This window comes from Macrobrachium nipponense, chromosome 28 (assembly GCF_015104395.2).
Source record: "Macrobrachium nipponense isolate FS-2020 chromosome 28, ASM1510439v2, whole genome shotgun sequence".
NCBI lineage: Eukaryota > Metazoa > Arthropoda > Malacostraca > Decapoda > Palaemonidae > Macrobrachium > Macrobrachium nipponense.
This window is the reverse complement of record NC_087217.1, coordinates 44,380,329-44,397,918: the sequence shown is the minus strand read 5'-3', so window position 1 is coordinate 44,397,918 and position 17,590 is coordinate 44,380,329. Positions and strand designations below refer to the sequence as shown.

The window sequence follows — 17,590 nt, the reverse complement described above, 5'->3', positions numbered from 1 at the left end:
GCGAGAAGTTCCGAGTGTACGATCTCCTTCGGGTGACCGTGCAGCCAAAGTTAAGACGCCTGAGTTCGCTCAGCGTCATGACCGAGGCACGGAGCAGAAGACTGTCGAGAGCCGCTCAGGTGACTCTCGCCAGGCCAGCGGCCGCTCTCGCAGCGACCAGCCGGTACCTCGGGTGGACGTGACGGTCTCTGACCGGCCACGGGTTGAGGCTGGGAAGAGGTCCCCAGGTCCCCTCGACCGACGGTACCAGCCTCGGCTGGTACCAGCGGTTTGACGTGCCGCGAGGACGCTCACCGGTCTCACGGCGAAAGCGAGCTCTGCAGGTCACCTGACCGCCGCTCCCACAGGGACCGGCGGATACAATGGTGACCAGCAGCAGCTCGTCTGACGCACGGGACCGGGGTCGACGTGCTCAGTCGAGCCGCTCGCCACAGGTGAGCGGCACGGCCAGGCCTGCAGATCGATCCCCACCGCGGGTTGGTGATCGGCTGCAGCCCCCCACGTACGCTGGTCCTGCCAGCGAGCGGGGGGGGGGAGCGTCAGGTCTGTCTCTCCACTACCTTCAACTTCCTCGGGCTACACCGGGAAGAGTGAGGTAGCTAGGATGTGATCGTGAGAGGTGCGCCGCTCACGATCCCGTCACGACGCCGCACGTGCCACGTATGGTCTTAGGACCAACCAGGACGTACGCGCAAGTGATTGGAGGCGACCGTCAGGGGGAGAGGGGGTAGCGTCAGTTCTGTCTCTCCGATACCTTCAACTTCCTCGGCATACGCCAGGAAGAGCGAGGTATATAGGAGTGATCGTGAGAGATGCGCCGCTCACGATCCCGTCACGACGCCGCACGTGCCAGGTTGGTCTTAGGACCAACCAGGACGTACGCGCAAGTGATTGGAGGCAACCGTCAGGGATCTGTTGCTGGTCCTTCTTCTGAAGGAGGAGGGTCCTGGGAGCTGCTCTTGTTGGAGGGACTGGACGGTCCTACTCCTCAAGACGCTGTAACTTCCGAGATTCAGAGTAACTTTACCCAGGTTATTGCACTGATTCGTCAGCACAACGACCGGGGGGAAGGATCGCCGCTCCCACCAGCAGAGCCCATGTCTCTGCTCGAGTCGTTTTGGGGCCCGAGAGGGAACCCAAACCGACGGTGGGTATGCCGCGATCGGAGCTTGCCGATTCTGTCTTGAACCAGTCTCTCGTCTCCGGACAAGAAGGCTCTCTCAGTTCTGGCCGGTCGATCAAGCTACTTCCACCTCCTCTACTGCGACAGCGGCGTTTCTACGTGTCTTCGGACACCGTATTTAAATACTCCTTCGGTCCTCCTGAGAGGTTTCGACCTCGACGAGGACTGGAATGAGTCGGAGGACGGTATCGGCTCTCTCCTGTCAGGTGTCGATCAGCCCCACCCAGACGACGTTCACAGTGGCGGCAGACCCTTACCTACAGTGAGAGTTCGTAACCCTCCTCGGGAAAACGTTTTCTCCTGACGATACGTTTTCCCAGACTCTGAGAGGCCATCGCCGCAAGGCGATGGCTGCTCCTACTCTTCTCCAACTGCTAGTTCCACTGGGAAGGCGAGCGAGTATCCAATTCCTCCCCCATTCCCTCTCTCCTTACGGCTACGAGGGAAAGGGGAAGGATCCTACAGAGATTTCTCTGTAGGATCCCACGTTGGGGACTGCGCTACCAGGGGGGACCTTCGGGTCCTACCTGACGTAAGCCCCGGTCGTTGAGGAGGGATCCTGCCCCATTCTCGATTTCTACGGGAATCGAGAGGACCACCAGCCGATATCGTTTGACGAATTCGGTGGGGGTTTCGCAGACTGCTTAGAATTCTACGGAATTTCTAGCGCATTCAGAGTGTTAGAGTTTCTTACGATCTCCAAACACTTAGGCGAGACCACAGTCCAAAGTGAGCGAGACGAGAATCCCCGATATGTTACACGATAATCGGGAACCTCGCCTATGCTCGAATTCCTGGAATTTCTAGCATTAGGAAGAAGACTGCGGCTGAAAGAAGACTATCTCACAGTAGGCGACCAACCTGGAATAGAGAAGAACGGACGGGAATATCCAGTTTGGCTGGAACTATCGTCTTAGTATTCTGTTCACCATTGAAGCTTTCCTTCGAGGAAGACTTCTCCTTCACTCTCTTTAATAGAGAACGAAGGTGGTCGATCTCCAATCCTTATTTTGTTTTCTTGAAGGAAAGAATTTAGGATGGAGATCGTTGTTCAGAATCCTACAAATATACTACGTATATTAACCTCGCGACATGATTCTGCTAAGCAGTTGAATGGTCCGAAGGGTAGGCGCATATCCTGGTTATTCTACGGATTGCGACTTAGACGAAAAGTATTCTAATTGAACTGCAACCCGGGTTGCCTGCAACCTCCCAGGAGTTTCCAGTTTCAATTTTATATACTTATGGTGTTGTCACAACAACACCATTTAAGCTTTTATATTTACCGAAATTCGTTTCGCTTAAATATAATTGCTCGAGCATATCTTTTTATGCTCGGTGGTTCTAGCCGAACGCATTCCTTCGTGGAAAGGATTACTTGGCAACTCAGGATGACGAGTCAGCGACAGCTACTGCGTATTGAATTGCCCGAGGCATTTCAGTATCAGCTGCCGCTTTGAGATAAACGGTTGTTTATGTCTTTCTCACCTGCTTTGATTGAATAACAACCGTATCTCTGCCCAACAATCACGGACTTAAGTCTCTGATTAACGGGGATTCTCGCATACATGAATGACCATCTACTGCTGAGAAACGCTAGTATTCATCGTCTTCGGTATTGCGAGAATTTTAAACAGAGATATCTATTCGACTCTCATCTTTCTGTTTACCGCACGGTAACAGAATTCTGTAATAGTCTCTTGCTGCATCGTATCCCGATAATGCGAATGATTTTTGCGGAATCTGAGTTTGTCCTCAAAATATCTTGTATTCGGAGGTGTACAATTGTTCATTGTTCACCCCGGATTAGCAGATGTATTGAAAGACATCGCCTACTCCCACACCTGCCAGCTCTACTTCCAAACGTTCAGCCCATGAGAAGCAGTTCTTCAAGCGGCTCTCCCCTGTGTTTCATTACTGAAGAACGCCCCGCTTTCATTGCACAACGGACAGCAATGAAATGGCGGTTAGCGTTTTCAGTCATTTGTAAGCACAGGTTTAGAATCTTGAGATTCCTTCTCTCGATTCAGCTGGAAGACGTAGGTTGCATTCATTGCCTACCTTCGTCTTCAACGTCACATAGTGTTGTTTCTCCTTAAGCTGAGATTCAACGTCTATGAGATTTTCTTGCCATCAGGGACCTCGGTCTTTTGAAGGCAATTGACTTTCGCCTTTTGAGCTTATGCATTAAGAGAATCATCGCCGCGCCGTCCGGCATCGGTGACTAACAAATATTTTATTTGTTTCGTCTCTCAGCATAACTCTTTAAAGGGCGAAGGTCACGTGACTTACCCGGATGCTTGGACAACTTGCTTCTACTGATTCCGAACCAGTCAGTCGGCAGCTGTCAGAGCGCCCGAGTCAGTTACGAACTATGCTGTGGACTTAGTTCGGTTGTTCCAGAGCAATCATTACTTCGTCTTAATAGCTTGTCAGTATGAGTACTGTACATAACCAAAGTCGAGAAGAGGGATAGGTCATACGACTATTCCCTTCTTTTCGTCTTCGGTAACTGCATGACTTCTCTTGAGAAGTCAAGCACAAAGGGATGGGGATTTGTGACGCTCGATTTCGTACCGATCTTCGTAGCGAAGACTCGGAACCCTTCGGTAACTGACGATTGGTTCGAGTCCTTCACAATACCCTCCCTAATGGACGTCACCGCCTCCGATACGAAGGCTATGCTGCTTTGTCCTGTGAAGGTGCGACGGAGCTGTCTGAAGAAAACTCGACACCCAGGATGAGTGTGGACGCCTCTTCATCATTCTCTCGCGTTCCGCAAGAACTTCTCCGTGGCGCAGGTAATGAAGGCAGGCGCCTGGTCCAACCGGACCGCATGCACCTCCTTCTACCTTCAGGATATTGCCCACAGTTCCTTGGATCTTTTTCCTTGGGAACCGTGGTGGTTGCTCAACACGTTGTGTAGTTAACCCAGACCCTCGCAGGCTGAACAGCATCGAGTCCTGGTGTGACCGTAAGAATGGATGAGGAATGAGAGTGTGACTGGCTCCTCTTCCCATCTTTTTCTTCCCTCTACCTTTGGGTAGAGGGACACGGTCGTCACCCTGCTGGGTAAGGACGAGATGCAGGTGAGCTACTCAATAGAGCACCATCCTATCCCTTTCAGTAGGGATAGGAGTAAATATCCACCACTTCCTCCAACAAGGGGGAGGAAGTGGATGCCAAATTGAGACAAACCCATCATTTTATGATTGTCTCTTGCAAACAGGAACAAGTTCTTGCTTGCTGGTACGAAGAGATACGCTTGCCTCTCTCTTAGTACTTGGCCCAGAGGTCTGACCATTGATCCTGCGGTGCACACCCCGATCAATCGGACAGAGGTTTGGATCCCTCCCTTGCTCTTACGACCAGGGAGGCACTCCAGGGTTGGACGAACACCAGTCTGTTCACCAAAAAGACTCAGATTCCTCCCACCAAGAAGTGAGTCTTCCTATTGTTAAAGGACCGAGGGTTTGTATTACGTATCGGAACAAATGACAATTTGTCGAAAATTGCATTTTTCCTAACTATACAAACCTGAGGTCCTTTACATATAGTCCCACCTCATGCCACCCCTCACTCTGCAACTTTTTGCATGGGCCTAAAGCAAAAGTGATTCTTCACCTCTCGGGCGCGCGGGCGCGCGCACGATCGGACAAGCAGTTAACTACCGTTCTCCCCTTGTTCGAAGCTTACGACCGTCCCAGCTGCCGCTAGTTACCTTCCTATTGTTAAAGGACCTCAGGTTTGTATAGTTAGGAAAAATGCAATTTTCGACAAATTGTCATATTAAGAGAGTTCTCTGAGGTTAGACTTCTCATAGGTTGATGTTTGATCCACCTCATGTTCTTGCTGAGCCACAACCATCAATTTGTATTAGGCAAAGTGATACAGACATTTTAATAATTACTTTAGAAGGCATGAATAGTAATAATGCCTCTTTCTCATACTTCATTCAACTTCCAGAGATTATATCTTCCAGTTTTACAATCCCCTGCCTCACCTGCTGCTACCTTTTCACATATGAAGTACAAGCTAATTTTTTTACTCCCTGGGCAATCCACTACTAAGAGTACCCAATGAGAGTTTGTGTACTTGTGAGTTCTGGTTCCTGCACTTAATCCTGGGACTCTGAACATCTTGACCCCTCACCTAAACTACAGTTCATGCTCTCTTACTGATGGGTTTGTGATGAAACTGTAATTTTTATAGTATAAAATATTTTTCTCACAAACCTGTCAGTCATTTACATAGTACCTACCTCCCATCTTTCACACAGCCAATCTAATCTGCACAATGTGGAAAAGGTAGTCAATACCTATTGACAGAGCTTAGTTCATAATCTTCTTGTCTACAAGGCATAAGAATATATACACTTCTAGGGACATTCAGGCCTTGGATCATAGTTTAGTAGGGTTTTGGGTTTGTATGAGAACTGTTTTTACAATAAAAACATTTGTTTTATATGTGTTGTTTTAAAAATTAATACATTACTTGCAGTTTGTCTTTTTTTTTTTTTTTACTTCCATTTCATGATGAATTATTTTTTTTATCTTTTACACAGTGGCAAGAGGAACAAGACAAGTTTAAGGAGTCTGGTAAATTCATCATGGAAGTTTTGGACCGCACAGCTCGTTTATCTGCACCGGATACCTCGGATATTCCAAACGAGGGAGCTGTTTCTAAGTATGACTCAAATGTGTGCCATTAGTTAGGTGTTGTATGGCTTCAGGTAGTGTTGTGCCCCAGTGATTTTGTCAATAATACCAGTTTTAACTCTGTTTCCAAAGATGTGACATTTGTTGACCTGAAGATGTGACACTTAGTTGACCTGGTCTCTACCCTATACTGTATAGTATCCCGTATTATGCAAACTCAGAAATTGTTTGGCTTCATTTTGGTAGTACAGCCTGTGACTACATTCATTTCAAGAATACTCGTTGGACTTGTAGTTCTGGCTCGTTAATTTGATTTTTTTTTTTTTTTTTTTTTTTTTTTTTTTTTTTGTCTGTACAGATTAGACTGTTTCCTTTTATTCTGAGGTTCATTGAAAATTAATGCATTGGTGTGACAAAAGATTACTTTTTTAAATTATTAATATTTATCATTACTTTGTATAATTTCTTTTTCAGATGTTATGCTCAGCTTGCGCAATCATTTGAACCACGTTACGGAGGATTTAGTGGAGCACCAAAGTTCCCGCAGCCATCAAATTTCAATTTCCTCTTCACTAATTATGCTCTTCATCCGTCAACTGATGATGCTAAGGTACATTATAGGTGCATATATCTGTAATCCATTTACTGACACTGAATATTTGGTTGAAGAGCTCTCATGCCTTGCTGGTTTGCATTTTTTTCATTCCTAGTAGGTATGTACTGTAATCTGTATTCTCTGACAGTCAGGCTAGTGAAAATGTGTTTGAGAAAATATAAATCTCTCCAAATTGTTTTTTCAGTAGGACAGATACATGTTTGAATTTATAATTTTGATTTTCTCTCTTTCTTTGGTTGTGTCAGCGTGGCCTAGAGATGTCATTATACACATTATGCAAGATGGACCAAGGAGGTATACACGATCATGTTTCACAGGGCTTTGCAAGGTAAGCTTACCACTCGTGAGGCAATTCCACAGTTCTTTACATTGTTCATCTGTACAGCACCAGTCACCATGTACATATACAAATACCTGTAGTGCTTAAGCATTAATTTAGAAATAAGTATGGAATATTTCTTAAGAGCCTCTATACTTGGAATTTCATCTCCAGCATGCATACACAAGCTTGCTCAACTTATATGAAGTAGTTTCTATATTTTAAACATCCTGCTGTAATACAGAATGTCAGAACAGAATACATGTCCTTGAACTGAAGCATTGTAAGCAGTATCACTAACAAAATTAAGTAATTCTCTGTACTGTTTATAGTAAAGATAAAACCCATAGTTAGAAGACTTTAAAATAGAAAATTAAATTGAAAACATTGATATGAAAAGTGTCAGAATTTAATGGAATTAAGTTTGTCAATTGCTTGTTTTGATAAATTCAGATTTACAAATTAATTATTTTGTACCAGAAGGAAACCATTACCATATTATCTTAACTAGTAACAGACAGCGATGGATAATATAACGGAAAATCATCAAAATTGAGACTAAAGTGCAGTACTTCATTTTCCATATCATCTAAAAAAGTTTAGGTAAAATAATGTGTGCTGACCTTATCACGTATTTGAGTGCCGTCAAGAATAGTTTCATCCCTTTCACTAATGAGCTCAGGAAATCTCCCCCTGCTTCTGTTTCCCCTGATTCCCAAAATCTGGCTTGATAGATGTCACTTGCTCGTGGGATTAAATAGTCAGCTGCTTCTGGGATTAATTATCTTTCATACAGGTTTGGGCGATAGGTAAGGGCCTTTGAGGAAAATGGCAGTGAAATGTATTCAGTAACCCATTTTGATGTTAATTAATCTGTCATCATGTTGTAAGTCCTATTCTTCTCATTAATGATAGTATGGTTCTTTCAGGTATTCAACTGATGAAATGTGGCACGTTCCACATTTTGAAAAAATGTTGTATGATCAAGCCCAGCTGACGATATCCTTTCTTGATGCCTACATCATTACCGGAGAGCCTCGATTTGCCGAAGTTGTGCGAGATATATTGACCTATGTGACCAGGGACCTCAGTCATCCGGTAAGGTCTTTGCTGGTAGCTGTGTGCACTGTTCTTTCTTCATCTTGTTGGAAGTTTGTTATAAGTCCACTGCACACATGGAGTGTGAAGTGTATTGCAAAGAACTCTCTCTCTCTCTCTCTCTCTCTCTCTCTCTCTCTCTCTCTCTCTCTCTCTCTCTCTCTCTCTCTCTCTCTCTCTCTCTCTCTCTCTCTCTCTCTCTCTCTCTCTCTCTCAGAAATGAAGGTGCACTGAAAATCACATCATTTCATGTAACATTCCCTAATCACTCCTGGTGTGTTAAGTTCATGTGACTGAAGTGACAGCTCAGCGTACAGAAGTGTTTCAAGAATTGGTTCCTCCTTCATACTCAAAGAATGTTTAGCATAGTGTAACATATACAGGTGTAAAAACAGTGGATAAAAAGACAAATGTATAAGTGCTTTAGATGTGAGATTAAAATGGGGAATATGAATGAAAGGATTAAATGCAGAAATAAAATGAAGATTTGTGTTTTGGTGTTCTGATGGGAAAAGCAATAATGGTTTAAAGTGGTTGTGCAGTAGTAGAACAGAATGAATTCAAAATCTTTCTCAACCTCTCCCCCACAACAACAAAAAATATAAGAACACCTTAATAGGAATCATGCCAGTGTAACTTACAAGTGCTTACACACATTCTGGTGAAAATGGATATCTCAGTGCAGAATTTTTTCTTTTCTTCATATAGAGTGGTGGATTCTACAGTGCTGAGGATGCAGACTCGCTTCCAACTTCAGAATCACGGGAGAAGAAAGAGGGAGCCTTCTGTGTTTGGACACATGAGGAGATAAACAAAATACTTTCGATGCCTGTAAAAGAGGACAGTGAAACGACCCTTGCTGATGTATTTTGCCATCATTACTGTGTTGTAGATGGCGGGAATGTAGATCCATATAAAGTAGGTTTATCTTTTTGATGGTACTCTTGTGATTACAGCTCAGTACTTTTGATTTTTTTCATCACAACCTAGTAAATGATATATATCCCCACATCTGTGGTCTTGAATGTCTCCAGATTCGATTATGTAACAGACAGGAGAATACCTCACATTTCCTGCACCACAAACAACTTATTTCATATCTTTATCTTATTCAGTGCTATAACTTAGATTCTTTCAAAAAGAGAGTCAGGACTTCCACGGTTATTCTTTTTTATCTATTGAAGACTTGGTGGAAGTGTCTGGCTTTGTATGCAGAAAATAATTTTGTTTTTAAAACAACTTTGTTTTTATGACTCATTAATACATTTTTATCAGGATCCTCACGATGAATTGAAGAACCAAAATGTCTTAATGGAACACGGAAGCCTTGAAGAAACTGCGCAGGAATTTAACTTAACCCAGGAAGAATGTGACATAGCGCTGGCAAAGAGCCGTAAGATACTTTATGAAGAACGTCAGAAGAGACCGAAGCCTCACCTGGATGATAAAATGGTTACAGCCTGGAATGGTATTATCCTAGTATTCTTTTTTTTTTTTTTTGTAATGGGAATTACGAGTGCTGTAACACATTACTGTTATGGGCGCTCATGTATGTATGCCATTAGTATAGCTGTACGATAAATCTTGCTTCAGGAAAGGGCACTTGTATTTGGATGCCATTATAGCCAGTAGAACATTATTAAATCATGCTTCAACATCTGGAGTTTTATGTATGTTATGAGAAATGTTATTCAGAGCTATAGTAATAGATGAACCACTTTTATAATTTAGAGTAATTATTGACGGAGTCATTAAATGACCATTCAAGATAAGTTATTTTGATGTACATATTAGCTTTACTTGGGAATATTATTATATGTACAGATCAGCTGTATGAGAGATTATCATGACAGGTGTACTTATCAGCTTTACATGAGATTTCCATGAAAGGTGTTCATATTAGCTTTTTATGAGATTGTTATAACAGGTGTACATTTCAGCTTTACACGAGATTGTCTTGACAAGTATACGTACTAGCTTTAAATGGGATTATTATCACGATAAGCGTACGCACAGGCAGTCCCTGGGTTACAGCGGAGGATCGTTCCCGGCAGGGCGCTGTAAGCTGAAAGTTGCCTTAACCTTAATCATCATATTTATAATGGGAAAAAAAATTGTACTTACAGCGCTGTAAAGCAGGTAACGGCACTGTAAATCCATTTACGGCGCTGAAAAATTGTGGTTAACATCGCCATGAAGCAGGCACCATAAGTCTGGAACGACATAACCTGGGGACTGCCTGTATTAGCTTTACATGAGATTGTTGAGGGTAAATGTATATAAATTTCAGGTATGATGTTAGGTGCAATGGCAAAAGCAGGAGCTATCCTAGGGGATGAGCAGTACCTCCAGAGGGCATTGGAGGCTGCAGAATTTGTCAAGACACATTTGTACAAGGACGGTAAACTGCTTCGTGCTGCATACGCTGCTCCAGAGGGTAGTGTATCTCTGTAAGTACTAGTAGTATTGGTATTCTTTACTGTAGAAAAATTACATCTTGAAAATCAAAAGAACCTATCCACATTTATTTTCGGGAATATGTTTAGGAAAGTTACTGAGTATGAACATCAGTTGACCTCTCCACACATAGTAGCCATAGATTTTTAAAACCCTGTCTAATTTAATAGCAGTATTAGTGATTTTGACTGAAAAATAGTGAGATCTTGATAATCAATTAAAAGAGACTTTGCACATTTATTTGTTGGAATATGTTTACAAAAATTACTAATGCAAACATTAGTTAACAGCTATCCACACTAGGTATTTAAAATGTTTTCTGCGTCAGTTGAGACATCAAACATGCAGTATCTTATATTTTAGTGGTTCCTGCATCTCTGGGTTTGTCGACGATTATGCATGGATAGTTCGAAGCTTCCTCTACCTTTACGAAGCTACATTAGATACTACCTGGCTGGAGTTAGCTGAGGAGCTGCAAGATAAACAGAATGAACTCTTCTGGGATCCAGAAGGAACAGGATATTACATGACTGAACAAGGAGATGATTCCATACTTCTTCGAATCAAGGAAGGTATGAATGTATCAATATTTATATTTTTTAAATATATCGACTATTAACATAAATTTACTCAAGTTTATCTCGTACAGTATATTGTTTTTTATATAAAACTTAAGTCAGTCATATGAACTGTCATCTAAACTAAATTATAATAATGGTAACCTATAGATTTTTAATTTTTGAGCCTCAGTATAATTTTTACCAGTTTTGTATGTATCCACTCTCGGTTTTTTCCCAGACCAAGATGGTGCTGAGCCTTCTGCAAATTCTGTATCTGCTGTTAATCTGGTCCGTTTAAGTCCACTGTTGGAGAGAACAGATTATCGTGAGAAAGCAGAAGCCATATTTCGTCTGTTTTCTGGCCGGCTGAATAAGATTCCAGTTGCTCTTCCAGAAATGACAACAGCTTTATCACTTCATCTAAATCCAACAGTGCAGGCAAGTATTTTAAACATTGCCTGATGTATGAATCCATCCAAATTTTGGTTATAAAAACAAAGCTATTACAATACTGTATAAGTGTGAATACTCATGTAAAATACTTATTGTAAACTACATACTAGGATTTGGGAGGGGTATTTCCATGAAATAGAGAATAAATACTTTTTAAATTTTCAGATTATTCTTGCTGGCAAAAATGGCACAGAGTCATTGAAGAGTATGCTGAAGACCTTGCATGGACTTCAGATCCCCAACAGAGTCTTGTTGTTAGCGGACGATAACACAGGATCATTCCTGTATGCCCGTCACAAATCGCTCAACAATTACCATCCAAAGTCCAACGAGACTTTAGCCTACGTTTGCCATGATTTTAAATGTTCACTGCCTGTGAATAAGCCAGATCTTCTAAAGGAGACATTGAAGACTCACCTGACAGCATCTTTGTAAGTATTACGTATTCCTTGTGCCTTGAAAATGACGGCCAAGGAACATTGATTTACATTTGTAGGACTCAAGTTGGAAAAGGTATAGCTTACAATCATTTGCATTCACGAAATCAATTTTAAAAAGTTTTTCATTTCAGAAGGGAGAAGAAGATATGATTCTTCATCCTAACCCTGCTACTTCCTGTAAATGATTTCCTTCAGTATATAGAAGTTTTCATTGAATAAAGTTACCGAATAGTACAGTTATTCCAGTAAATGAGGCATTGCATTTGTACTTGATTTTAGTGTTATGTTACAGAGTCAGGTGAATGTACGTAGGGAAATCATTTCTGTATGTGTTCAGAATGTACTAAAAGTTTAGTAAATTAAGGTTTTATGAAAGTATTATTTATACAAAATGTTTATGTTTTGAATAGATGTCTATATTAATTTCGATTTTGCGCCAGTTTTATACATGTAGATTTCTTTTATATTTGGCTAATTTTAAGAAGAAATTTTAAATGTGGTTTGGTGTATTGTTTAGTGCTTATGGGAAAGTCGTAAATATGGAGGTAGATTAGTAAATAGTGTGTAGGACATGCAGCATGCAAGTAAGAGTAGAAAATTAGGAAAAGCAGCTGGAGCTGAGAACATGTTTGGTCATTCTACAGTAAATTCTGATGTAGTTTTGGAAGTAAAGTTTTTTTGTACAGTACATACCTATATATTTCCTATACCTGGAATTGCTCTCAGCATACAGCATATTAGATCATCTGGAAAAAGAACTAGATTCATCTTGTTAGACATCTTCTTAATAAGAACTCTCTCTAGCATGAAATTTAACTGGAGATATATGTAGACTCAAATATCAGTACATACACTAAATAGAAATGTTATTTTATGAACCTAGTATGAAAATAATGTTATATTGTTTGTAAATCTTCAAGAAGAAAGAAAGAAATAAGTGTTATGTTTTCTAATGTCAGATTTATTAATATTTTATTTTTTAAAAGCAAGTTTTGTAGTTGAGTTGCAGTTGATATTGATTGCTGACATGGTACATTCAGTTGTTAAATTATTCCACGAATAGTGTTAGGTTATGCAGTTAAAAATGAATTTCATATTTTAAGTAATCAGTTAAACTGTGTATCATTATTATTATTAATAGGTGTTAGTTTTTCCAGACCTCTGAGTCTGGAAAAACTAACACCTGTTAATAATAATAATGATACACAGTTTAACTTTGGAAAAGGATGTTTCCTTTATTAGGTAAGGGTCTTGGGTTGAGAGACTAACCAAAGGCAGGTATGAGAATATGGCAAACTTTCATCAAAATTTGCTTAATACAAACACTTCTTATTGTTTAAAATGTGAATATTTTTAGTCTCAAAATGTATTTACTAATTGCAAAAACTAATACTCAGAAAGTCTGTTGTTTTATCCTTTTGCAGATCGCCTTGTTTATGGTTTCTTTCCAATTTAATGTTCTAGAAAAAGTATTGGAATTAATCTTGTCTGTCAGTTGGAGATATATCCAGTGACTTTTGGATTAGAATATTCTTATGTTCAGTAGTTCAGGCTTTGGTTATAATAGGCCTTTTATTTTTATAACATGATTTTAATAATATGAGGTCTGTGAACCTTTAATCCTTTCAGTCAGAGCTGAATACCTAATATTATTTTGAAGTATTGGTAGTAATTTGGCATGAGGAGACCTTTTAGACATAACTGTTAATTCAACTTGACTGTTAATTTAACTTACATGCTGTAGCACAGAAAATGTTGCATGGATTTTATTTTGCATGTGTTTTAGAAGGATATACAATTATTTATTTTTTAAATTATGAGGCCTTTGCTATTTCCAGAGGTATCAGCTGTGTAACAATGCAACATGGGATTTGTGCTTCTTGAGTTCAATTAATCAGTTTTGGTGACCCACAGCCTTGTTTTCATGTCAGTTAAACTGCACTTCGAAATAACTCGGGATATACTTGTCTTGCAGATTATCAGATGGAAAATAGCGTAATTGCCTAAGGCGTTTTATGGAATTAAATTGCCCGACTGCCTTACAAATAGTCTAGTAATGATACATAAGCCATTCATGTTTAAAAGAAATTGCAAAGCCAGAATTATGGTATGCCTTAGCTGTGCATTTCTATCAAGCAGTGTCTGTATCTCGGTGTTTCCATACTCTCTTCCATGTAAATTGTTCCTTTATCAGCTGTATGGTGTACTTGTACTACAGTGATTACATAACACATTGTACCTCAGAGGGGTCCACTGTATTTAAAACCATAGCTGTAAGCTAGCCAGGTATTACCATTGAGCATGTATTGACATCAGTATAATTTATAAAGGAAAAACTGATGTAATTAAGTATTTCACCTAAAATATTCTTTAATTTCACGGTTAGTACATGAAGAGGGTTATTTCCTCATTAGTATTTTTACAGAATGCAAAAAACTTATGCAAAAGTAAAGTTTCATAACTGGTGAGATGCTTCAGCACTTTCTAGATTCAGTTACAATATCTTTTTTATTACTGCAGATGTGTTTTTATGCAATACTACAATACAGTACATTTACGTATCAGTAAGCCATTGTCTACCTAATTACAGTAACATACAATTGTTCATTTGACTTCCTGTATTAAAAATTTTGTTTATAGGATTCTCAAAGTGTTCGATGTAACCGTTTGTAGATACAGTGTATATATATTTTTACAATAACTTTTTTTTCAATTGGATATGAATGTAGCCCAAGATAAGTTAACTTTCATTTTAAGACTCATTATGATACATGTAGATTAGTCTTCTAGATGTGGGCTTGTAGCACTATCTATATCATGTTTGAGGTAAATTGCATGTCAATGTAAGATTTACATATGATGACTAGTGCATGTAAACAACTCCACAAAGGAACCGGTCTTTAGTAGAAAGTAGGTATGAGTAGAAGGTTGTGAAGCTTACTTGCTTTGGCCTCCTAGCATCAAATGTAGTTCAGAAATCAAGCTGATCTTTTTGACGCATGTGGAAGAAGAACGCAGTTATATGATGTCTAGGTTAAAAATGAAATAATCTTAAAATATGCAAGTAAAATTGTCAGGGATTAAACTAAATCTGATGTGTAGTATAAGCAGTTTGTCAGCTTGAAAAATGCTACTGTGTACTGTACTTATCCCTCCTTATCAGCAGTTGTAGTTTCCGTATATTGCCTTGGATTAATAAGGCCACATATGGAATGTGACATGTTTTGCAACTGACATATTAAAAAGCATGTTGCCGAATCCCTTATTCTACAAGCCAATGCTATTATCACTACAGATTCTCGTTTCTCACGCCTCTGTAAGCCTTAAAACTTGTTAGTGATTTTCAAGCTCTGATTAGATATGAAAGCATTTATATTTATCACCCGATTTTCCCAGAGCTTTGCTGTGATATTGAGATGTGCTGGAGGTTGCAGAATGCCGTATTACCTTTTAGTACATGGCCATACATCCAAGGGATAATTTCTCTTGTTGAGATTCCCATCAGATTGTATGCCATCAAGTGTATATATCTATACTGTAGTTAAACTATGTAAAAAATCTTTTTGAATTTTGAGGTAAGAGGTTTAAAAATAGATGGATTTTGAAAATTTTGCTCTTAAGAAGAGGAAAGTACAGTTTAATCAACTCGATGAAGGCATTTGATGTCTTAAATTCAGTAGCATACAATATCTGTATACTGATTTTATTCATATGTAGTATTATTTTTGTCAGAATGTGATCACAAGTCAGTTTGTGTGATGGCTGGACTTTTTTTTTTTTTTAGAGAAGCAATTTGGACAGATTCAAATTACCATATATACTATAATATGTATATTTAACACCTTTATAATTTATGTTAAAGTGAGCTGGTAAAATATAGGGTAAAAGTGGGAATTTTTTTGTTAACCAACACATGACTTTTAATCCTGCAGCGGAAGTAGGATGTAGGTTCTTATGCCTTATAGCTCAACAGTGCGTTAATTTGCTGTGAATCATAACAGATGTAGCCTATAGTCCGTTGTCAGCAAAAAGTTGCATTTTTATTATTTAATCAAAATAACTAATTATACTGTAATTTTGGACGATTTGAGCACGTGAAAAATTTCAATAGACCGGCAGATCTGTAATTTTAAGACAGGGAAAAAACCTGAAAAAAATTGTAATGCCTGTTGTGCTTCAGTATCATGAACTTCCATTCATTATTTGGACCATTTAGTGAAATTATTTGTTCAGTGGTAGTTACAAATTTGCTTAAATTTAAAATTTATCAGCTGTGGATTTCTGTAGATGATGAAGGCTGAAGATTACGAAAAAATTTTTATGAGGTTAGCTTATCAGTCATTAAATAAAAATTGCCCAAACCAGCTGACACCTGTACAAGTTCATTCAACATTTAAACACTTGTGATCTATCGTGGGATGTTTAACATCGTCGAGGGTTTCGTATAGTAATGTTTGTGGTGTAAAAGTAATTACTAATTCCTTTTGATTTAGTGACAACTTTCTAAAAAAAAATTGCTGTGAACTCAAAAAAAAAAAAAAAAAAAAAAAAAAAAAAAAAGACCTTTGTGTCTCATAGGTTAGAACTCAACCTTTTGTGTCTTATTTTAAGTGGAAAATTTGCTTTGAGCCTCTTTTCAGGCTCAAAGGAAAGATATTTAGTCTTTGAATAGGTTCAGTTATCATCTGTTTCCCCAAGGGCTATTGCCACTAAAGGATGTCAACTCTATAAGAGTTATTGGGACATTGTGAATGTCATGAAATTCAGGTAATTAAGTCGTACTCCTAATAAGGATTTATTTTTTTAATCGATGATTGAAAACTTCACTGCCCCGGGGATGGATGAAATGCAGGAGAAAAATTTATCTCAACATTTTACACCTGTGAGGTTACTGAATAAAACTGTTACAGTCATTTAAATGATTTATTTTCTTAACATGCTTATAATCTATTAGCCCCAATATGGTGACTATTATTTTTGTAGATTATTTTACAAGACCACCTGAAAGGAGTCTTAATCACAGTGAGCAGTGCTAAATATTTAGAAGCAACTGAAATTGTGGTGATGGTGAGAGAGAATAACAGGACATATGAAGAAAATAAACTAAAAAAAATTTATAGGTAATAATTGATGAGAAAGTGTATAGTACATAATTATTAGTTTTAAGGTGACTTACAAACCCATCATTTACATTTGCCCCAATTGGGTTTCGTGAATGACACTTTCCATTCTAGAATCTGAAGTTGAAAATGTTATGCTAGGTAACTGGCAGCACTGGACATGCAACCATAGACCTTGGTTCCAGTTCAGCAGGAACTTCAGTTCTTGTGTCTCCTTGCTCATAAGTTGTTTCCTAGTCTTAGCTAATTTTTGCTTTATATTTTATTCCTTTCTAGTTGATAATACAAGCAGTTCCGGGTTACGATGGGTTCAGCTTACGACGTTCCGAGGTTAAGGCGCTTCTCAATTATATTCATCAGAAATTATTTCCAGGGTTACAACACGTTCCAGGGTTACAACGCCTACAACGCTGATCTGGCAGAAGAAATATGACGCCAAAAATGCAAAATAATCAGTAATTAAAGTTTTTTTTATGAAAAAAGCAATAAGAATGCAGTTTACATAGTTTTGAATGCACCCAAAGCATTAAAAGTAAGGTTTTCTTAGCATTTTTAATGATTGTTCCGGCTTGCGACAATTTTCGGCTTACAACGCGTCTCAAGGACAGAACCCTCGTCGTAACCCAGGGACTGCCTGTAATTTCAGTCTTTCTCTTTCACCAATGCTGTTGGGGAGAATTCTAGGG

At 39.3% G+C, this 17,590-nt stretch overlaps 1 protein-coding gene across 7 annotated transcripts in view; it reads left to right on the top strand.

Moving 5' to 3' along the window:
• LOC135201704 (spermatogenesis-associated protein 20-like) overlaps positions 1-16,703 on the top strand; it is a 112,566-nt gene extending 95,863 nt beyond the window's left edge. For all 7 annotated transcript variants that reach the window (XM_064230863.1, XM_064230868.1, XM_064230862.1 and 4 more), the window contains 11 exons: positions 5,748-5,869; positions 6,316-6,451; positions 6,703-6,785; positions 7,706-7,874; positions 8,583-8,792; positions 9,150-9,342; positions 10,165-10,324; positions 10,695-10,903; positions 11,130-11,329; positions 11,510-11,775; positions 11,916-16,703. In XM_064230863.1, the coding sequence (XP_064086933.1) occupies positions 5,748-5,869; positions 6,316-6,451; positions 6,703-6,785; positions 7,706-7,874; positions 8,583-8,792; positions 9,150-9,342; positions 10,165-10,324; positions 10,695-10,903; positions 11,130-11,329; positions 11,510-11,775; positions 11,916-11,934 (1,767 nt within the window). In that variant the 3' untranslated portion in view covers positions 11,935-16,703. The remainder of the gene's footprint in view (positions 1-5,747; positions 5,870-6,315; positions 6,452-6,702; positions 6,786-7,705; positions 7,875-8,582; positions 8,793-9,149; positions 9,343-10,164; positions 10,325-10,694; positions 10,904-11,129; positions 11,330-11,509; positions 11,776-11,915) is intronic.
• Positions 16,704-17,590: the final 887 nt, after the last annotated feature.